This window comes from Silene latifolia, chromosome 3, assembly GCF_048544455.1.
Source record: "Silene latifolia isolate original U9 population chromosome 3, ASM4854445v1, whole genome shotgun sequence".
Taxonomy (NCBI): domain Eukaryota; kingdom Viridiplantae; phylum Streptophyta; class Magnoliopsida; order Caryophyllales; family Caryophyllaceae; genus Silene; species Silene latifolia.
This window is the reverse complement of record NC_133528.1, coordinates 3,916,246-3,938,969: the sequence shown is the minus strand read 5'-3', so window position 1 is coordinate 3,938,969 and position 22,724 is coordinate 3,916,246. Positions and strand designations below refer to the sequence as shown.

Below are 22,724 nucleotides of genomic sequence, written 5' to 3'. Positions count from 1 at the left end.
ATTCTCTAGGGTTTTGTTACGTGCAGGAATGCATTCGGAAGAACTTTTATCTGTCTAGTACATAGTTATATAGAAAACCTTCACAAGGAAGGTAACAAAATCCAATTGTCACAAGATTGAGAATGACATGGTATTTCCAAATCCATAAAACACTTCTAGAATAGGGAAAAACTTGCCGAAAGCAGATGCAAAATCCTATGTCGTCTGCCACGTACATCTTACATTCTTACTGTTGTTGAGAAGAGCCTGATGGTGCAGGCTGCTGATACTGCTGTGGCTGCGTGGGTGGCTGCGGCGGTGGAGGTCCTGCTGAAGGCTGCTGGTGATATTGACCAGGAGGGTAGTGCTGGTAATTTGGCGGCAGAGGTGCCATATACCCATATGGTGGATAATATGGCTGTTGATACTGACCTGGCTGAGGTGGCATACCCTGATAGGCATATGGGTGCTGACCTTGACCAGATTTGTCAGGTCCCGATCCTGAACTAGAAGCTCCGTCTTGTGAAGGTATGACCGCACCCATACGCTGGGGGTCCATCGATGGGTAGTACGCCCGGTCTTGTTGAGGTGGCGGAGGAATATTAAAATAAGGCATTGGTGGCGGGAGCTGACCCTGAGGCGGCGCGCCAGGAGGATTAATTTGATTTTGCTGCTGAGAAATAACTGCCCTAGGAAGCATACCACTGTGCGCCACAGATGCCTGTTGGTTTACTCCTGCGCCATCGGTCTCAGGTTTCGGTTGTTGAGGTCGGCCCCACATTAGCTTTAGCCTTAAACCGTTAATGACGAGTTTGTTTGACAGCTCATCAGCAGCCTTCTCAGCAGCGTCTCGGGTAGTATAGGTTACAAAAGCACAAGCTCGCTGGAGCACCATCCTTATGGATTCAATTTCACCATGGGCGTAGAAGTTGTCTCTTAGGTCTTGCTCGGTAATTCTGTTATCAAGCCCGCCCACATATAGAGTCTTGATACTCTCATCCTCTGGGGGGTCTAGTGTCTGCATCTCACCAGCTTTATTGAGAAGCTTGTTTGCTACAGGATCATTCACTCTGTTCAAATAAAAGATATGGTAAATTGGTAAGAGCGTTATATTGTTAAAAGAGCGACAAGCATAAACAACACGTAAGTAGAGCTGGCAAACAATGACACGACACGAAATTAACGGTTTTGGGTTGAGGCTTTATGACCCATTTAAGTAAGTGGGTCGACAAGAACACGAAACGAGATTTAATTGGGTTGGGTTTGGGTTGGGGGGTTTGTGACCCGTTTACACGTGACACGAGCACAAACCCGACACGACCTGATCTGTTTGCCTAATCTCCACTTTCGCGGATATATGGCTATATGCAACCCAAATTGAAACGAAAAATCGTCAACTTACCCATAATAACGATCTTTTATGTTCTGCTGTGACAACTCCCCGGTGACTGGCATCTCGTGCCTGTAAGGACACTCAGCCCCTCTAGTACATTCACCTCTTATAAAGAAACTGCAAACATGAGCTCTATTTCTTTTATAGTACGGCGTTGTTCTTTGAAGCTTCAAAATAGTGTCATTAGGTCGCACCTTGCCATATGAGGATTCATAATCTAAACCGGCTCTAGCCTGTAAAAAAAGACAACCAAAGAAAACATTTTTTTCCATAAGAGAACAACGATGGCACAACTAAACATCCCATTAAACTTGACACACATCAACTATAAAATAGAGCTATCGTGATAGGTAAAAGCAATAGAGTATCATGATAAAATACACCAATAAACTAGAGATATGCGACAAAAGCAAGCAAGCAACAAAATACCTTCACAACAGAAATTCTGAATGCACAATAAACTATAAATGCATTTAAAAAGTATAGTGAATAAAATGCTTATTTAATAATCTTGAGGTAAATGTTATAATATGGCTGGCTAATTGGCAAAGTATTCGCATAGGTAGCCTTTGTCATTTTCATCTTTCAACATGATTAAGTATTTAAGACCTTCAAATTGATTCAGTGGTAGTTTAGTCAGCGTAAGATTATAGTTCTAATACATACAGGAGCATCTATGATTTCCCCGAAAATTTGAAATTATCATGAACAAATGTCAACAAACCATTAGAAGTTTAGAACTCAACGGTATAGGCTTAAAAGGCATCAAATTTGCCCAAAAATATAAAATTGCTTTAGAGTTTTCTTAGTTTAACAAGCAAAGGAAAAAAAGGTTCTACCCATAAACAAAATGGTAAGAGGCGCAATGAAAATGAAGAGAGATTGCTTTAAGCAATTTGCAGCCACAAATTATAGAAAGATGGCTCAAACATTCAGATATTCAGAGATGCAAATACACATACCTTGCGGTCATGCTCCTCTGCAAAGTATTCCCTATTGACATCACTCTTTGGGATTGCATCATGGGTGCTTATGCTGAGAGCAGTATCTCGAACCTGGACTGGCAGACCGTACTCGAGATCCAGAAGGCAGACTTGACATACATTTTTCAATTTACAGCATGTCTGACAGATCTCTGTCTTTTTATACCTAGCTTCCTTACCTGGTCTCCAACGAAACACTGTAAATGGTCTTGTACAGATCTTGCATTCCTTGTCATAATCCGCTTTAGTCTGCAACAGACGAAACAAAACGTAAGGTCGGTAATGAAGATTCTGAGTACATTGAATTTAGAATTTAAAGATATGATGACTGCATCTGTCAGCTGAGAATGATAAGCAAATACAGAGAAAATACAGAAAAACTTAGAATAAAGTTGCATAGTTGGCCAATTTCAGAGATGTCTTCATAACTCGGTCCTGATTCATGAAAGAACATATTTATATATGACACCTTAATGTACAGTCAGCAAAACAGTTGATGATCTGCCCTTTCAGTCATATCCTAGCATCTAACATAGAGAAATAAATCAATCCCTTATGTATTTATTTAGGATTTTAGAAAAGTAAAGGACACTTTATCCATTCATTTTAGACATTGTTTTGCTTACACCCAAAAAAAATAAAAAGCTCAGAAGTGCAACTTTCATAAGCTAAACTAGATATAAAAATGCTCCTACTGAAATATCCATCACATGGAAGGTGGAAAATTTAGAGGTAAACATCAATAGAAGTCAGACTTAGAATCTTAGATTCAACACAACAGAGTACAGACAGAAAAATCATAAAGACAGCTATCTCAAAAATATCCAGGAATATCCCACTAGTCTCTTTTCTAGACTGAAAAGAAGTCCAGAACAATAGTCAGCATAACAAGCCGTGATTAGACATGGACAGTTTTAACAAGATGGCCACAGCTGCGTGTAAAAATTAGTAAGTATAGAAGTTCCCACAGTGATAGAACGGCACATATGTTCTACAAAAATAATGGATCTTCAGAATATTTCTAAAAGTTAATTTGTGCAATTGTACTCAGAAACTGGCCATAGTAGACCACCACAGTTCTGCACTTTCGCTGCACATTACTCAGCAATGCGCAGAAACACTAAAATCTAGAAGTTGCCTGAGTGCAATGAAGCAGCAGACAAGATCATTCATAAGAAAGGTTTCAGAAGTCCTTTGACCACTCTATTTGCACACTGAGGTAGTACTTGGCTAATACAAATTCATCAATCGCACGCAACATTGGGGCAATGCGCCGGGTGGTGGGAACCGAATCTTGATATACACCCCAAAAGGCCAAAATTTAGAGCACAAAATTACTTCCGAAACATAATTGATCAATGACTTCCTAATTCATGTATTAGTTTCCTGAATTTTATACAGAACAAAAAAAAGGTACCCCAATCTATGTTACTTAGACTCGGTTCGAACGGTCGGACAAGGGTGTGCACCCAAGTGAAGGACTTGGCTATTTGAAAAATTGTCAAGTTTTTGGTCTACAATATAGTGATTGAGTGTCATACCAATGTCCAAGTGTCAAGTGTCGGACACGGGTATGCGAGCTCAAATGAAGGGTTGAAGTAACATAAACCCCAATACTCCTATAGTCAGAAACATTGATTGCAATATTCCACCAATGGTACGTTGAATTAAATTAGAAACTTGAAGGTCCTGCAAAGGTAGCTTCTACCCAAAACCACCATCTGGCGACAACACACATCTGAACCCCAGAACAAGCAAGTAACTTATCTAACTACACATTAGACACCAAACCATTGAATATATGATAATCCATCCGATTATTATTGTCATCTCCTTCCACCCCTAGATTTATCCCAATTATTATCTACTTTCTAAATTCAGTATACAGAAAGTGTGAACATCCAATATCACCCGTAGATAATTAACTACTATCCTTTCCATCAAATAACATAGTCCTTGTTCTCTCTACTTCAAGGGATAGAGTTCGTAAGTTGGTATTCCACCATTTTGGGGCGATAAAATGGGATGGACGGAGTACTAAATTAAACCGACTAAGCTCCAAGTTAGCGTTCATATGAAAACAAAAAAAAAATATCAGGATTAAGTGCAGAAAAAATTAAATAAAAAGGTGGGAAAAACATACCATTCGAATGAAGGGATTGTCGCCAAGACAAGTACCACAGATGATAGGGAAGTCGGACCGCTCCCATCCATCAGCTTCATTATCTCTCAGCAATCGATGCGCCATTTCAAAAATTTACCTATCAATCAGCAACAAACACTCACAAATTAAGCAATACATCAAAAACTCGATAAATCAACGACAAACGACGATACTTGCCCCGATTTTCAGCCTAATTTGGCAGAGAATTACAAATCCAATATTAGATTAAGCATAAAATTGATTAATTTCAACAATGATACAACATATCACAAGTATAATACATATAATTTCAAAATAAGTATCTAATTTTCCAATTTAATCAAACCACCATCTCTATCCTAACCCTAATCTTCAGATTCCAATTCAAATAATATTTCTTCGATTCAAGTAAATAATTAGGGACAATAAATATAAACAATCGATAATCTACAAGATCTACGAAGATAGAAAAAAGAATTACCTGAATCTCTACAACTGCTTCGAAATTTTGTGCTTATGGAATGAATCAAACAATCGATTAGAACTATAATTATACTCGAGCTTCGATTGAAGTGTTAATTTGATTGATTTTCTAGGGTTTCTCGATTTTTGGTTAGGGTTTTGCTGGTTTTTAATTTCTCAAGGGAAAGGGAGAGTTGCTAAGTATTTTTTTGGACGCTCGCAACGGCCAAACCAAGCTGATCCACGCGATTAGTTTATATACTAGTGTAGATCCCGTGCTAAAGCACAGAAAAGCACAGAATTTTCGAGATATATGACAGTATAATAATTTAAAATACGTTGGTAAAATATTTTTTTGTACGAATATTTACAAATAAGAATTACATAAAGTAGGTAAATATTTGTATAGATTATAGAATGAGCAAAAATGTTAAGCGCAATATTTAGGTGATGTTTGGCCTTACTTATGGAAAATGATTTTTTCTTTTTAAAAGGAGTTTATTCCCAAGTAACTTTTCGGAAAAGTTTTAGTTGTTTGGCCATATTTTGTAAAAGCGGTTTCTCGCAAAATTTATATGTTTGGCCTAACTACTTTAATACTCCCTCCTATTCATTTTAACTTTCCCCTTTCAAAAGGGCACGCAAATTAAGGGTAGGATTATTTTATTGTAAAGTATTGTGGTGGTGTAAGGTAATTGGAGAGAGGGAAGGTATTATTGTGGGGTAAGATGATTAAAATAAGTATTGTTGTGGGGTAAGGTGATTAAAATAAGATAAAGTATGAGTATTGTGAGGTATTGTTGTGGGGTAAGGTGATTAAAATAAGTATAAAACTTTACTAAATAAGGAAAGATGGAGAGTTATATGAATAGATGAAAAAGGAAAGGGGGAGAGTTAAAATGAATAGGAGGGAGTACAACTTTTGTTTGCTTATTTGGTTCTTTATGTAAAAAGTAGAAGTAGAAGTAGTAAATATCTACTTCTCCTTTTGGGGGTGAATAATCACTTTTTGACTTCTCAAAAACACTTTTAAAACTCTCTAATTTACCATGTTTGGCCAAGCAACTATTTTTTCAATTACAAAAGCACTTTTTAAGCTTGGTCAAACAGCACCTTAATAATAACTACCAAACATGTTAAGCCCAATATATAGCTGAAAAAATTTGAGCGGGAAAATTTGTAGATTCGCCTATTCATTTAGTAAATAAAGGATTTGATTATAAACCTATGTCCCGGTTATTTATTTATAATATTTTTTGTCATAAAAGGAAAAGAAAATAGAGAAATAGATTAAAAAATTTGCACAAATTAAAAAATAATAATTTGTGTCTATTTGAAACGTGAGGTGGATAAATAAGTAGGACACCTGAATAAGGTAAATGAGGGTTATTACCAACTTTAGTTTCGTCGTAATAGAAAGAGATATTTAACCAGATTTAGTGTTATCCATCTTAAGGGAGACTAACTGGAAAAAATATCATACCTATGTGGCACTCTATAGGCTCTATCCCTATACGACCCACCCTTTCATTTGTTGCATGTTAAAGCACGTGAAGTATCACCGAACTTTAAATAGACTTAATCACATAATGACACTGGTAATTTTATTGACGCTTGATAAATGGAAAAATGAGATTAAGCCACGATAACACTTCACTGAATATATGTTGATTATACTTGTAATGAATTGTATGGAAAAATATGGCTCATTGTATTATTTGTATAGACACCTCAGCAAGTTTAAGAAGATGCTATAGTCAGTTTAAGCGCTTTGTTTTTGACGACACTTCGCAGTCTTTTTGATCAAGTAGCTTTTTTTTGACAAAAATTTCGGGTAGAGCTTTTTTTTTTGTAAGTGTTTGGCAAGTAGCTTATTTTCACAAATAAGCTACTCGAAATGAAATCTACCCAAGGTGAAGATTTGAGATTTCAGTGACTGATCCTGCTTTAAATTACATTATTACCCCTTCAATTTATAATATTAAATAATTATCATATACTTTTATGTCATTTCACAAAAAACAAGCTAACTTTTCAGTTAGTTTGCCAAACATAATTTTACATAATCAGCTACCTTATCAGCTCCTAATTTTTTTACCTTATCGCCTACCTTTTCGGGTTTTAGTCTTTTTTCGGTTTTAGTCTTTTCGGGTTTTTCAGTGACTTTTCAAATTTAGTTTTTACCAAACAGAGCCTAAGAAGATATTATAGTCACAGTAAAAAAAAAAAAACTTGTGTTACTGCTTACCGCTTATTGGATTATATTAGAAAATAGGAAAGATATGAGTTGAAATGAATTATCATGGGTTAAAACAAACTTGTAATTAATTAAATTTTTTTTTTTGATAGTCTAATTAATTAAATATTAATATCCTCATTATCCAATTAAATGTCAAGTACTACGTACTATTTGTACCGATTACTACTAGTTCTTGACAAATTTCAAAGTTACTTTGTTTTTATCAAGAGTTGGCAATGGTACGCAACACTTGACATTTAATTGGGTAATGGATGACAAATTCAACTTTAGTTGATGCTAGACACTTCCTCGTATTAACAAATTTCTTTAAGGTGATTTTTCAGATTATGATGTAATTGCTGTCAGATTTAGTTTTTTTTTTTTTTTTTTTTTTTTTTTTTTTTTTTTTTTTTTTTAACGAAGCACTCACTTAGTTGCATTGCAATAGAGGGGAGGAGGATTCGAAACTGGGACCTAATACCTCCATCTTAAATTGTCAGATTTAGTTGTATGTAGGATAATTTGACCAGGTAATGCTAACTGCTAACCAAAATAGTACAAAAAATATGTACTCCATAGTTGATTACTTTGTAAACTAGTGTAGCTCCCGTGCTATAACACGGTTTTTCTAGATCAAAATGTAAGAAAAATTAACAATTAAACTATTGGTATTTTTCTATTTTCAATTATACAGCATAATTTATTGTGTACAAAAGCAAAATATCATTAAAATGAATTAGGATAGTAGTTAATTAGAGAAATATACTTAAGTACTGTAAGTAGTAGTTAGTGACGTAGGCGGTAAACTTAGGCGGAAAAAGTTTGAGATTTGTTGTTTTTTTTTTTTCTTAGTAAAAAGGAGATGTCAAGTGATTCACTAAAATAATAATTATTGCATTATTGAAAAATTTAACAATTTTTAATTTATAATTTAATACTAACTTTATTTAATTTTAGTGAAAAAATAATAATTATGAATTTAGTAAAAAAGATTAGAGTTATAATTATTAAAACATATTTATTGAAAAGATAATTTATGATACTTATTTCCTAATTTAGGTAGATGCTTTTTGGAGGGAAAAATAAGAGAATTTTTATTCTCTTAGTAGTGAGGGGATTTTTACAAATTAAATTGATCAATGGTGGTAATGAAATATGAATATCAACTTAAAATGAAATTATTTGCCGGGAGTCAGGCAGAAGGCTGCTGGTAACATTGACCAGGACGGCTGTGCTGGTAATTTGGCGGGGGAGGTGGCATATAACAACCATATGGTTGATAATATGACTGTTGATACTGTCCTGGCTGAGGCGGCAAGCCTTGATACGTGTATGAGTGTTGACCTTGATCATATTTCTCGGGTCCTGAACCTGAACTAGAAGCTCCATCTTGTGAAGGTATGACTGCACCCATACGCTGAGGATCCATAGATGGGTAGTAGGCCTGATGCTGCTGGGGTGGCGGAAGAATATTAAAATAAGGCATTGGTGGCGGGTGCTGACCCTGAGACGGTGTACTCTCAGGTTTGGGTTGTTGAGTCCGGCCCCAGTTTAGCTTTAGCCTTAGACCGTTAATGATGAGTTTGTTTGACAGCTCATCAGCTGCCCTCTCGGCAGCTTCCCGGGTAGTATAGCTTACAAAAGCATAAGCTCCCTGGAGCACCATCCTTATGGATTCAATTTCACCATGAGCGTAGAAGATGTCTCTTAGGTCTTGCTCGGTAATCCTGTCATCAAGCCCGCCCACATATAGAGTCTTGATGCTCTTGTCCTCGGGGGGTTCTAGTGTCTGCATCTCGCGAGCTTTATTGAGAAGCTTGTTTGCTACAGGATCATTCACTCTGTCCAAAGTGCAAAATAAAAGATAAGGTAAGCTCGGTATTGTTACTAAAGCGCCAAGCATAAGCAACATTAAGAATGACGACTCCTAGTAGTAGATAAGCTCGCCATTGGTATGACAACGAAATCAAGTAGATTAAGGCCTTGTTTGGATAGGAAAAAAGGAGGGAAAGGAAGGGAAGGGGGAAGGAGGGAAGAGAAAAGAAGGGAAGGGGAGGGAAGGGAGAATGGAGGAGATGATTTTCCCTCCAAATCTTGCCTATGTTGGTGGGGAAATAATTTGCCTTGTAGGAGGGAAATGGAGGGATCCATTTTCCCTCCCCTCCAAATCCCTCTACCTTCATTTTGCTAATCAAACAATGGATTTCTCATCCTTCCAATTCCCTCCCCTCCCTTTCCCTCCAAATCCTCAATCCAAACACACCCTAAAAGTCAGCAGTATACATTGTTCAGTTATTAGAAGTACTTATGATCAGGTATATTGTTAAGCTGACAGTATACAACTTTCAAGGAAATTTTAATGCAATCCACATAGAAAAAAAAATATCGACTTACCCATGATACCGATCTTTTATGTTCTGCTTGGACAAGTCCCCGGTGACTGGCATCTTGTGCCTGTAAGGACACACAGCTCTAGTACATTCCCCTTTTATATGGAAACTGCAAACACGAGGCGCATTTCTTTCATAGTGTGGTGTTGTTCTCTGAAGCTTCAAAATAGTGTCGTTAGGCCGCATCTTGCCATATGAAGATTCATAATCTAAACCGGCTCTAGCCTATCAAAAAAGACAAAAAAAAGTTACATTTACTTTTCCATAAGAGAATAATGATGGAACAACTAAACATCAGATGAACTTGACATATACCCAAAAAAAAAAAATTAGAGCTATGTGATATAGGTAAAGCAATAGACTATCATGATATATATACACCCATAAATGAAAGCAATGCATTGTACCCAAAAAAAAAAAATGAAAGCAATGCAGCAAAAGAATGAAAATTCTGTATGCACTGCAAACCAGTATTGCATTTATAAAGTAGAAAAGTAAATAAAATACTCCTGATACTTGTTAAAAACTTGGCAACATTCGATAGCCTTGAGATAAATATTATACATGGCCAAGCTGTGTATTCGCCAAAAGTAGCTTTTGTTATTTTCATCTTTCAATATTTTTAAGAATTAAAAATTTAAGACGTTAAAACTGACACAGCAGTCTTTTTGTCGGCATAACAACATTACCCCAGTGCCTTAATGGCTCCCGCAAATTGCAGGGTAAGGGGGGGTCGGATGTACGCAGCCTTACCCTTGTGTTAGCAACACAAAGAGGCTGTTTCCGAATGACCCAAGATGGAAATTGCGTCGAGAATTGCATCGAAGGACCGCTACTTCACAAAAGAAAGAAGCGCAACCACTTTAGTGAGCCATTTTGATTTATTCCATTATAATCCATAACCAAAGAGTAATGAGTCTTTTTTGTCGGCATAAGTATATAATTAACTCATACACTAGCTACCAGTGATTTTCCATAAAATTACAAATTATGATGAACAAATGTCACGGATAATTAGAACACTTCAAAGATGCAATTTTCCCAAAAAGTCCAAAATCACTTGGATTTTCTCAATTTAACATGCAAGGGTAAAAAAAGTCCCTAATATAAAAATGGCAGGAGAGGGGCAATGAAGTTGAAATAGAGGTTGCACTAATCAATTTTCAGCCGAAATTATAGTAAGATGACCCAAACATTCAGATATACAGAAATGCATACACACATACCTTACGGGCATGCTCCTCTGCAAAGTATTCCCTATTGACATCACTCTTTGGGATTGCATCATGGGTGCTTATGCTGAGAGCAGTATCCCGAACCTGAACTGGCAGGCCATAATCGAGATCCAGTAGGCAGACTTGACATACATTTTTCAATTTACAGCATGTCTGGCAGATCTCTGTCTTTTTATATCTAGCGTTCCTGCCTGGCCTCCAACGAAACACTGTAAATGGCCTCGTACAAATCTTGCATTCTTGGTTATAATGTGCTGTTTCCTGCAAGAGAAGAAAACGAAAAGCATCCCTCTATCAGAAATAGAGATTTTGAATACCCTACATTTAATGTAGGATTTAGTGATGATATGATGACAGCAACTGTCAGTTCTGCGTCTGAGAGCAAGGAAGCGACGAAAGGATATGCAAAGCAAGAGAAATACATGGATAAACATAAAATAGAAGGAATGCATCGAGGAAGATATCAATATGAGTGAGAAGCAGATTCAATGCAACGGACAGAAAGACCATAAAGACAGCATTCTCTAACAAAAATCAGGAATATACCACTGGTCTCTTTTCTTGGATGAAATTACATCCACGCCAATATCAGGAACTCGGCATAGCAAACCATAAATACACATGGACAGATAAGTCTGAATGTGACGCAACACACATACTATACAAAAAATAATGGATCTTAAGAATGGTTCTAAAAGTTAATTTGAGCGACAGTACTCAGAAATAGTTGGCTACCACAGCTCTGCACTTCCGTCGCACATTACACTCAGCGGTTTTTAGACATTCTAAAGTCTTGAAATTCCCTAACAAAGATAAAAACCAGCAGACACAATCAATCATTCATAAGAAGGGTTTCAAAAGTCTATCTGTCCACTTAAGTAGTTGACTAACAAAAGTCATAAATCACATAAGAAAAGGCACAAAATTACTACCGAAACATAATTGATCAGTGACTTTCTGATTCATGTATTAGTTTCCTAATTTCATACACAAAAACAAAGGTATCCCGATAATCCTAGAGTCAAACAGATAGATAGTTATAATTTTATGTGTATGTCGGTAAGCAGAATTAAACTATAAACGTATAGAGTGTTAGGTCATGCAAAAGCAGACCTCAACCAAAACCACTTTTTTATTCTTCGTGAGGGGTATTTTAACCAAAGGTAAACAAATGATTGGGACGAACAATAAATATATGATGCGAAGTTCTAATTAAACCGAATAAGATCCATGTACAGATTCAGATGACAAGAAACATCACTAATTGGGGTTATGCTTGATAAAAATAGGCGACAAAAAGAGGAGAAGAATAAACATACCATTCGAACATAGGGATTGTCCCCAAGACAAGTATCACAGACGATAGGGAAGTCAGACCGTTCCCATCCATCCGCTTCATTATCTCTCAGGAACCGATGCGCCATTATTAAAAGTTACCTGTCAATTGATATCAAACACTTTCAATTTAATCAATCAACCCCAACTATTAGGTTAAATCGACCACATACGACGATAATAGACCGAGTCTTTAACTGTAATATTAGGTTAAGTATAAAATTTGATTAATTTCAGTAATTTAAGCAGAGTAACAGACCCAATTATTCTACAGCAACACATCAAAAACTCGATGAATCGAACGCATACAACGATAGTTACCCCGATTATAGCGTAATTTGACGAAGAATTATAATGGCTACATTAGGTAAAGCATAAAATTGATTAATCTCAATAACAATGGCCCTAACACTATAACATAAACCTAATAATATATAATTTCACAATAAATCACCTCAATTTCCTATTAAATCAAGCAATCATCTCCATCCTAAACCCTAATCTTAATGTTCCAATTAAGAAATCAACTTTTCAATTAAATGAAACAATTTGGGGGGAAATTCAAACAATCTATATGCGAAAATTCGTAATTGGAAAAATAATTTACCTGAATCTAGCACCGCGACTTGAAGTTTGGATTGAAGTGTTAAATTGTTCGATTTTCTAGGGTTAGTTTTTTGGCGCGTTTTTTAATTATGAAGGGAAAGTAGGTTTATGTGAGAATACACGATCCGTATTTGTGTATTTATACTAGTACTAGTATGCAAGGGTAGAGTTTCCTAATTTAATTAGAACATATCACTAGTATATCTTGTTATCTAAACCTAATATTGTGTAAGATCGTTTGTGTTAATAAAGTGTGATTGTAAAATAGAGTGACATTTTAGCTAAATAACCTGTTAAAATAATTTTCATCAACCATCAATTTTCCACAATAAAGGCATACAGGTTTTTGGCATATGGTTTTATAATATTTTATTGTAAAATAATTGTACATAAGACTTATCCAGTAAATAAATAGTAGTATATTATTATATTTTTAAATATATACTACTCCGTTTTATACATTTTAAAGAATAGTTTAATAATTAAACTGATTGATGTAATATGGAAAAATTATTGTTCTTTGTTGGGGTGTGCACAGAGTATTATAGTGGTTTTGACATGCAAGTAAAGCAAGATCCATTCCTATATGGTTTACGTGTCTACAAAACACATGGTGGTCGATCTTCCGCCCGGTCTAAACTCAATAAAAAAATAACTCAAATTAGTCTTTGTAGTCGAACCGGTCAAGTCCAAACCATAGAAAATCGGACCTAAAGGTTCCGGTCGGGCCCATTCCTAACCGGTACGGTCTCCAAATTTGGGGTAAGGGTTGTCTGATCTCCAGAATCTTCGATCCAGTTTGATTCTGGATAAGTGAATACCCCTACTAGTTGTTTGGATGACATTCATAGTTCGTTGTGGTGCAAAGTCTTTGGTTATTATAACTTATACACTTATTTAACTAACAATATAATGGTAATTTGTATTAATAATATACCCAAAATAGAAAGTGGATAGTTTGGATTTGATCAAATAGCGTATTTTTTTGGTGACGAGGGAACCCGAAGTCATTACCTTCATTGCGCACTAGGTAAACACTCGGGTATACATAATAGCATGTAAACCACGTATACGAGGCCAACCACCCGAGAGTGACATGCTCGAAGTCTAAAAGTCATGAACTCATGCCATAAATACCCACAAGATTGCTCTTGGGGAGGCTTAAATCTGTGCGTCATGGGAATTTCACCCAAATTTTAACCACAAGAGTGGGGTAAAACACGGGGTTTATCAGGAAATTGTAGAGAATTGTTTTTGACATAATAAAAATGCAAACTTTGGATATAATTATCAACTTAAAATATACAGAAAATTTACAGGAAGTTAAGCTAACAATTTGGACAATTTAAACTAAATTTCACCACAGTCAAGCACATGTAAACTTAATTTAAACCAACAGCAAAGGCAAACAATTCACAGTCAAGGCACATAATTGCTTAACTTCACTAAACACAGCTTGGCACATGTTAATTATCAGGCCTGGCTTTCAACTAGAAACAATGCACAAGTTGAAATATTAGTCTTAAGGGTTTGTTTTTTCATTCAAAATAAGCTGCCTCATATAGCTGGTTTAGGGGTCCTTACTCCTTAATAGGCCTCCTTTGTGAATTACAAATTGTCTAAAAACCCTAGATCCAAGGATCAGGATCAATTTTAGGAATGACTTTTTTAAAGCTAATGTTGCATACTATTAGCTGGCTATGGTGACAACTAGTGCCTTGACCTGGTCTGAACCCTACTAGCCTTCCAAGTTGGCTGTCCAGCTAAAGGCCCTGAGTGACTGTCTCTGTGACTGTTGCTTGCTATCTGAGATGAGTTGGCCTGTGGTTCAGCTCCTGCTGCAACTAAACTCTACCCTTACGGGCAAAAATGTGTATAGTATCATAATTTTATATGATATTTTAGTCATTTGTTACCTTTGATCAAAATACTCCGGACAAAGAAGTATCTATAAAAATGAGTTTAGGATCTCAACTTTTCTGATGTACAAGCTACCCACTTCCTATTTTGAGTAAACTATTTGCTGAAAGTAGGGGTGATCAAATTTAAGGGCCGCCCCGACCCGTTCGTAATCAGCCCGCCACTCGGGCCCATTTATTGCCCGGCCCGAGTGGCTCGTACACAGCCCGCCCCAATCTGTCCTTTACCTCGGGCCATGCCCGGGTCTAGCATAATCTACCCGGCTCGCCGTCAGCCCACCCCAACCCTGATCCATTGTAGACCCCCCTCCCCATCCCGCCCTCAACGCGCCCCCGCGCCATTTTCTGGTCCACCTTCAATAGTCCCGACCCGTCCCAACCCGACCTGACACTATACCCGAGTGACCTACACTAGCCGGAGTTGATCGGACCTGCCTCTTAACCCGCTCAGCCCGAGTTGCCCGCATGGTTGAGCAGTCTTAACTTAAGTAATCCACTTATTACCAAGCAAGGCATACCGCATACGTACAAAAAGTTCACCCCCGGAAATCCGGAATTCAATCCATCATATGTAAACTTATCAAATAAATTGATCAACAAGGGGGTATAGAACACTACAGTCAGTTTATTTATCAATAATAAACTCTTACAAATTCAGCAATTTGTCAAGGTTATCCAGCTTCCTCTCTGTAGTAATTGCCCTTTTATATGTTTCGTTGACTGAATTATTTAGTATAACACTATGTGATGCTATACAACATATTTGCGTGTAGTTATTGAGATGCCCATCAAATGTTCGATGAAATTCCTCTGTGAAGTTTCCCTGTTGTCAAATTTAAACCTAAACATTCTTATTTTAAGACGGTTATAAGTATGAAACGGATTTAAAGCAACCCATATACCCTGTTAGTAGTAATGGGTATTAGTTAGTTTTAGAGATTAGTTTTTGAATCCGTTTCACACTTAAGACGGTTTTAAGAGAGACCGACTAATTTGAACCTGCTTAAATGATGATTTACTAACCTAATCCTGATTTTTACTTGGGAACACCTAGTTTGTTTGCTGAATTGTTTTGGTTTATAAGCTCACTGCTCATAAATGAGTAAATAGGGAACCATAACCATTGCTAAGGAGGTTGTAGTTCATTGACAATTAAGACCCCTTGTTAATGATAAGAATATTGCATCTTTTAGACGCGTCGGAGAAGCAGAAGTATGATTCATCTGTTGGGTCAATGATGCTTTTCCCGGGTTTGAGACCGTGCTCGATCACTTATGCAATAAGAGTAATTTGCCACAGTGATATGAGTTTTGATTATCCGAGTTTATGTTACCAGAGAGATCCCATGTCTTACAATGTTTTAATGGGTGAATACTAAGGTTTAGGGGCTATTCATGTACACAGGCAAAAATTTGCTTATTGTTTGATTAGATTACGCTAAGTCATTTTGGGATTAAGGCTTCATTGTCGTTGTCGTTGTCTGTTGGTTCAGATTGTAGTACTTGTTGAACTATGTTCATCAGATTGTAGGCCTGAATGTCTTTTTTTTTTTTTTTTTTAATTATATAAATTCAGTCTTAGTCATAGTCCTAGTCATCATTCCGATGCCATGTCAATATTTTCCGGTGAATAAATGGCCTGAATTTCTAAAAGTGGGCTTAATTGCACATCTTGTATGACGTATGGGGTGAATTTGCACCTGTCGAAAGTTGTGAGGCTAATTTGCTCATAGTGTCAAACGTATGGGGCTTATTTGCCACTTCCCCGGTAGTTTTTATGCATTTATAATTGTTATTGCCTCAATCCTGACTAAAATTGTGGTTCTGCAGGATCCCAAGTACAAAAATATGGACAATTGTGATGAAAAGTTGAAGAGCATTGATATGCAATTATGCACTATTTGAGTCAGGGCCTCCTTTAGTATTTTTCTGATTATTGGTAACCTCATGTTTTTGCTTTTAAGTTTTATGTTTGTTAATTAACTTGAGGCTGAGGCTTAGAATGTTTTCTGTTCGAATTTGTTCGCCTTGAGTACGGGCATTGCACAAAGCTAGTCAAGCCTAAAAAAATTGAAGCTCAGGATCAATTGGGAAATAAAAAACTTGGATCAGGCCAAATGAAGATCATTCTGTTTCATTATTTCCTTTGATTTTTTGTTTTGTTTTCAAAATTAATTCATAAAAATAACATATGATTAAAAGAATATAATTACACCTATTAAAAATACTAATAAATTAAAAATAAGTTCAAGCGAGTTTTTTACAGTTCGATCCTTACTAAGTTGGGGCTTGTCTCAGCTTGGGTCAAATTTGAATTGTACTTAAGCTTGAGGTCGGTTTGACCGAGCAGACTCGAGGGCTTGTTGAATCACTTAACACCTCTAGAATACTACTCTAGGACACGAGGGCAATGAAGAAATAATCTGCACTTCAGAATATATATACTATATGGTATTATATATCTTGTAGTCAAGTCATAAGAACTTAGTTAGATAGTTCTTCACTAGATGTGCTGAGATAAGGTTATTTGTTTTCTCAGTAGGGTGGAAAGCATCCCAGAATACATACTTCTCTGCATCTGCACAAGTAAATGGGTTTAACTTATCGCACATGTAGCCCATCTCGACAAGTCCTGTTGCACAACATGCTATATCTGCATAGTCGAATCCTGAAACCCAGAAATATACCATTATTGTATAAGCTCATAGCTAGTTTAGTAACTACTACGCATGAAAAACAGTTCGTCTTTCATAATGTTCCTCCCATTTGACTTTCTAAGGTCACAGTGTCGCCTAGGAGGCTAGGAGACCTCGTAAAGTGAATAGGAAGAATTTATACAACAACAACATCAGAGCCTTAATCCCAAAATGATTTGGGGCCGGCTGACATGAATCATCCTTTAGAACCGTCCATGGGTGAACGCACACCTCAAAAATGCGAAAAACAGAAAAGAAAAAGTGAAAAACAAAAGGGGAGTGAAACATAATACGAAAGCTTTTTAGGAAGAATTTATGAAATAAATAAAATAAGTAGATGTAAAATTGGGGTCAAAAGTTACTTGTAATTTGTTACTTGGATTGAATGGGTTATCGGTTCTTCTGTGTACTAAACATGTAGTGAAGCTGTGATATTGAAAATTAGTTCTGGGGGACTAAAACTGCCCAATTCATTAGTTTCGTGTTAGCTAGCTTGCCGGAATACATGTAGGTAGTTGGAAAGCTAAGTAACCTCCAGGATAACCCATGTCCCTTGTGACTACTCCTTTTGTTTGTTATATCTTTTCACACTTACCATGCTATATGCGCGCTAGTTCATATATGAGACGGTCTCACACAAGACGCGCTATTTAAGCAGAAACATCTTACCGAAAGAAGATGGCTTCTGAATCATCTCTAAAAGGAGGTCATACGGGTTGGAGAACACCAGGCGTAATCCCTTGAGCTCCATGTTAAGTTTATCCACCAAATTTTCCAACTTCCCGTTGAATTCCTCGGCCACCTCATTGTATACTGCTATGCATTCACGGTAATGCATTGCATTTGTGGTTCTTTCCAAGGGGAGACATCCCATTGGAGGAAGGCCACCAAGAGACAATTTACGAGCTCCGAGATAGTAAAGTTCTGTGATGAAATTCTCTGCAATTGATATTAGAAAATTCTCATACTGTGGAACACTAAACTCCAGTGCTCGTCCTCCTGGACGCGCATAATAGTTCTCTAAGAAGTCATTGGTTCCTATACTTATCAAGTATAACGCCTCTTCGACAACTTCCATACCTTCCTCCTCGCCCAGATAGAGCCTCAACTGCTGTTGGTATTGCTTATAGTACTCTACTTCCTTCCACAGTGGCAGTACAGACTGCAAACTCAGATATATGAATGATCGCAATCAGATATTGCTGTTGATATTGCTTATAGTACTTTTTTTGTGATAAATCTAGAAAGGCTAAAAACTCGCAAGACATTTTCCTAAGTTTTTCTTTATTCTTTAATTCTTTGTTGGGATCTAAAGTGATTTTATTCTCGGATGAGAGTTTCTCTTTGATGCCCTTTTTTTATGCGTCCTTCCTGGTAATTTAAAAATCATTGATTTTCTTTTACCGTTCTCATCCGCGAGGATGTTATAGGTTGATTTCGATCAATCTAGTTTCCTTACCTTATAAAAAAAAAACATGAAAGTTTATAAATGACATTCGTAATCAGATATTGCTGTTGATATCCTTCTTTTATGTTGGTTAGAAAACTTACTACTTCATCAGATGTAGCATTATCATAGCCTGTACCAGCGGAAGCAAAACAAACGCCTGTAGCAAAATCCGAGATGTTATAATTGGGGTTCAAGAAGGCAGGAACTATCGGTTTCAGTCCAAACGCTTCAGAAATGAAGTCTGATGGAAGTCGGCCATTAGAGAACCTGCCAGTTGGATTTCCGCCATTTAAATCACGGCCATAGGGCTCAAAGTTGCTCTTCAAAAATGTAGGAAGCTCGTTGTTGTTCCCTGTATCGACAGAAGAGTCCCCGAAGACGATGACTGCAGGAACTTTAGCATTGATGGCTAAGAAGTGTAGCATTACTAGTTTAGCTAAGAGGATGCAGTTGAAAGCCTTATGTATCATATGTGTTCTCTGTTCTAACTGTATCAGGTTTGATATATATAGATATGTTGGGTTTGACTGTGTTGGTGCTAGTTGTATGTTACTAGAAGCTAAAGCCCAATAAGAAGGAAATTTGTTGAAGTTTCTTGGAACTTTTAGATTGCTTACACACAAATTCTCATTATAGAGGATAGATATCCGTCTATAGTTATAGACGGGTTAAATATCCACCCACTTTAAATATAAGACAAGTAACAAGTTGCATAGTGGGGCCTAAAAATGTCACTACTTTAAGCATATTTGACCCGTCTTTCACTTTAGATGGATATATCCGTCTATAGCTAATTGTTTGGTTGACCCTATATCGTAAACTAAACAATCGCATTGGCGGCTTTTCGCTGCTAGAACTTGCTCCCTCTAGTGTTATTTCGTTAGCTGTCTTATCCCTAGCTTTAAAGACATACCTTCTGTGGACCTTGATTTAAGCATTTCTTTGCATTTAATCTAAATCGGGATAGGTGATAGTTGGTCGAAACGAGAAAGGTGGCCTACATGGGAAGTCTATGACGACCATTTTTTTTTTTTTTTAAAAAAAAAATGCTTATATGGTGAGTGAACCCAAAATATAGTGTAAGATCGTCATACGATACGACCAGGTAAAAAGTGACCAATTTACGGTCAAAAGTGACCATTTTATGTTAGACCTGACCCCGGTCAACCGGGTCATTTCGGATTCAGGTCGTTTTCGGGTCAATTATTATCAAGTTATTTATGGATAATAATCAGTATACCAACAATAAACGTCGGGTCAATTCGAGTTCAGGTCAATCTCGGGTTGAGTTAATTTTGTCAGGTCTATGTTAGATTGAATAATGACCTGATCTTTTTTTAATTTTTTTTTTTTAAAATGGTCATTATTAACATAAAATGATTACTATTCATCAGAAAGTAGTGACACAAAACGACGATCACACACAATAATTACTACTCCCTCTGTCCCGGTCATTTGTTGTCCTTTTCCATTTTAGGGTGTCTCAATCAATTGTTGTCCTTTCTATTTTAGGATTGTATTTAATGAGCAATTTGATCTTTCAAACTCAATTTGGTCCACATGTCATTTTACAATTGACCTCCTTCCCTCTCCTTGGTCTTTGTGCCAAAACCAAAGGACAACAATTAACCGGGACAGAGGAAGTATATGGTAATTTGATGACTTTTGCTAGTTTCAAAGAGGTTAAGTTTATCATTAGTAGCAAAATGTTTAAATTTGTAATTACTTGTAGCATTAAGAGGATTATTACATTGTCTTCTTATTTTTCTCTAGTTTATCTCTCTATGAACAAACAGCTAGTCTTGCTTGTGACGGACTAATCCCGTCACAACTCACAAGCTTGTGACCTCTCACAAAAAGGAAGAGGGGACAAGGTGGGCTACCCCCCATGTGCTTCCCACTCACCTCTTAATGGATATTTTGTGAGAGGAAATGGTATCCGTCACAAGCTTGTGACGGATATCGCCGTCACAAATGAGAATTTGTGATGAACAAATTATATGGGGTATTAACACACTGCAATTAATGTTTTTGTCACATATTTACTTGATTTTTGGTTTGAAGTATCTGACATTGGCACGTATACAATAGTCTAACTCGTGTCCAACTCGTGCATTGTATGAAAAAATTATATACATGCCGCATGCTTCCCCAAAGTGCGGTAATTTCGTCTTCAACATACCCAGGACGCACGTCTTATGCCTTGCGCATGCACGCGAAGCGTGCCTTGGCCCCTTCTGGACGGCGACTGTCCGAACAATAGATAACTCAAAGAAAACAAAAGGAAGGAGTCAAATTAAGCTAACCGAGTGAAGCCAATACCACAAGAATAACAATAGATAACTCAAACAGAAGCACCAGAAGAGAAACCTGAGGCGTCATTTGAAGACGACGACGACTGTCGGAACTCGCAAACGACGTATGTAAGTAGTGTCTTCTGAAGGTAGTAAAGATCAGGCACTGATTACACTGTAGTTTGTAGTTTAATTGCAACTACAAAACAAACCTTCATGTTATACCCATTGTCTCTATTCTTTGCTGTTTTAGTGTTTGAGAAATGTTTTGTATGTTTTTGCGCTGATGCCCTGTGAATCTGTGATTGCTCAATCTAGCGGCTACCTCAACTCTTCAGCGCAAAGACGGTTTTCACAAGACGGTCCATTTTTATAAAAAGTTTATGTATTTAGTGCTAATAAATGAATTGTCTTTTTATATAAAGTGACCAATACTGGAATTTATATATTGCATGCTTGAAATAATGAAATCTCTAGCACATATCTCTAATTATAAAAGATCAATATTTTCAATCAAAATACCCAATGCATACAAAATTAGGTCCACAAAAATTGTTACATAATAAAGATTTATTTAGATTTTAAATCTAAACTCCATAAACCCTTAAAACCTCAAATCTCTATCACAATATAAAATCATTGATTACACGATATTAGCTAATACTCAATTCTCATTTGAACCCGACCGAAATTTTGAGTTGAACTGGAGATGCAGATCATTGCATGCATTATATCTATCGAAAAAATTTGTGTGTCCTCCAGAAGGACCGTACTCCTTACAAGTTACACCTAAACGCAATCCATTCGATGACCTTTATAATACTCTATCTGATGGATTGCCTTTAGGTGTTTGGACACAAATTTTTTTTGATAGGTATAATGCAATGATCTGCATCTCAAGTTTAACTTAAAATTTCGGTCAGGTTCAGATGAGAATTGAGTATTAGCCTGTGTATCTGACTCGGCTCGATATTGGAAACCGCCATCTCGGTCATCGTCAACGGCAAAGACGGCTTGAACAATCCGCCGATCCACAGGAACGCGCCTTCTCGAATGTTGTCAGCCATGGCGGTGAAAACAGTTGGAAAATGTCGTCGGATGTGATCACCTTGTATTTTTCCTCGTAGTACTTTTCATAGTGTTATTAGTGTAACAATAACTTTTCGGCTAACTCTGGTTTCGGATTATTTGGGTTGTTTGAAGCGTCAACAAGTTCATTTACGTAAACTTGTTGACGCTCCAGCCAACTAGTAAAGATTTCATGGAAATTCTTACTATGGCTATTAGACATTGCTTAGTACTCCTACTGAGTGGGACGAAGGGAGTATTATTTTTTTTCCTTTTTGTTTCTCCGTGGGCCCTGATTATTTTGCGAGTGCTATTTATACACGTATAACTTTGGGATGAAGGGAGTATTATTTTTTCCAAATCGGTGCCGCTTGTATAGATTAGGAGACAGTACATTGAAGTTTTCGCTCATTGTCTCCTAATCTATAAAAGCGGCACCGATTTGCAAAAAATAATACTCCCTTCATCCCAAAGTTGTACGTGTATAAATAGTACTCGCAAGATAATTGGCACCCACGGAGAAACAAAAAGAA

The 22,724-nt window shown here is 36.8% G+C and overlaps 3 protein-coding genes and 1 long non-coding RNA gene across 4 annotated transcripts; 1 reads left to right on the top strand and 3 right to left on the bottom strand.

Annotated features, from left to right (window-relative positions):
* Positions 1 to 11: 11 nt before the first annotated feature.
* Positions 12 to 5,216, bottom strand: LOC141646820 (zinc finger CCCH domain-containing protein 40-like). Its single transcript, XM_074454784.1, has 5 exons — positions 4,980 to 5,216; positions 4,499 to 4,616; positions 2,335 to 2,604; positions 1,382 to 1,605; positions 12 to 1,049 (listed from the first exon to the last, which is right to left on the bottom strand). Exons 2-5 carry the CDS (start codon positions 4,601 to 4,603, stop codon positions 227 to 229), a joined length of 1,422 nt encoding a protein of 473 aa, XP_074310885.1. The 5' UTR covers positions 4,604 to 4,616; positions 4,980 to 5,216; the 3' UTR covers positions 12 to 226.
* A 3,050-nt stretch (positions 5,217 to 8,266) lies between these two features.
* On the bottom strand, positions 8,267 to 12,854 carry LOC141646819 (zinc finger CCCH domain-containing protein 40-like). Its single transcript, XM_074454782.1, has 5 exons — positions 12,767 to 12,854; positions 12,144 to 12,261; positions 10,816 to 11,085; positions 9,594 to 9,814; positions 8,267 to 9,040 (listed from the first exon to the last, which is right to left on the bottom strand). The coding sequence occupies exons 2-5, from the start codon at positions 12,246 to 12,248 to the stop codon at positions 8,392 to 8,394; spliced, it is 1,245 nt and encodes a 414-aa protein (XP_074310883.1). The 5' UTR covers positions 12,249 to 12,261; positions 12,767 to 12,854; the 3' UTR covers positions 8,267 to 8,391.
* Positions 12,855 to 15,159: 2,305 nt separating this feature from the next.
* On the top strand, positions 15,160 to 19,419 carry LOC141646818 (uncharacterized). Its single transcript, XR_012545635.1, has 3 exons — positions 15,160 to 15,354; positions 16,514 to 16,622; positions 18,922 to 19,419. It is a non-coding gene; the product is annotated as an uncharacterized LOC141646818 (long non-coding RNA).
* On the bottom strand, positions 16,795 to 19,299 carry LOC141646817 (GDSL esterase/lipase At2g04570-like). Its single transcript, XM_074454781.1, has 3 exons — positions 18,931 to 19,299; positions 18,049 to 18,541; positions 16,795 to 17,351 (listed from the first exon to the last, which is right to left on the bottom strand). The coding sequence occupies exons 1-3, from the start codon at positions 19,297 to 19,299 to the stop codon at positions 17,158 to 17,160; spliced, it is 1,056 nt and encodes a 351-aa protein (XP_074310882.1). The 3' UTR covers positions 16,795 to 17,157.
* Positions 19,420 to 22,724: the final 3,305 nt, after the last annotated feature.

What these genes read in the sequence shown, in the direction of transcription:
- LOC141646820 (XM_074454784.1), bottom strand. Translation starts at nt 4,603, where the DNA reads ATGGCGCATCGATTGCTGAGAGATAATGAAGCTGATGGATGGGAGCGG. An exon ending in CAGAGGAGCATGACCGCAAG is followed by an intron (nt 1,606 to 2,334) that starts GTATGTGTATTT and finishes CTTTTTTTACAG; the next exon opens with GCTAGAGCCGGTTTAGATTA. An exon ending in ATAAAAGATCGTTATTATGG is followed by an intron (nt 1,050 to 1,381) that starts GTAAGTTGACGA and finishes TTATTTGAACAG; the next exon opens with AGTGAATGATCCTGTAGCAA.
- LOC141646819 (XM_074454782.1), bottom strand. Translation starts at nt 12,248, where the DNA reads ATGGCGCATCGGTTCCTGAGAGATAATGAAGCGGATGGATGGGAACGG. An exon ending in ACAATCCCTATGTTCGAATG is followed by an intron (nt 11,086 to 12,143) that starts GTATGTTTATTC and finishes CTTCTCTTGCAG; the next exon opens with GAAACAGCACATTATAACCA. An exon ending in ATAAAAGATCGGTATCATGG is followed by an intron (nt 9,041 to 9,593) that starts GTAAGTCGATAT and finishes CACTTTGGACAG; the next exon opens with AGTGAATGATCCTGTAGCAA.
- LOC141646817 (XM_074454781.1), bottom strand. Translation starts at nt 19,299, where the DNA reads ATGATACATAAGGCTTTCAACTGCATCCTCTTAGCTAAACTAGTAATG. An exon ending in ATGCTACATCTGATGAAGTA is followed by an intron (nt 18,542 to 18,930) that starts GTAAGTTTTCTA and finishes CTGAGTTTGCAG; the next exon opens with TCTGTACTGCCACTGTGGAA. An exon ending in TCAGAAGCCATCTTCTTTCG is followed by an intron (nt 17,352 to 18,048) that starts GTAAGATGTTTC and finishes TCTGGGTTTCAG; the next exon opens with GATTCGACTATGCAGATATA.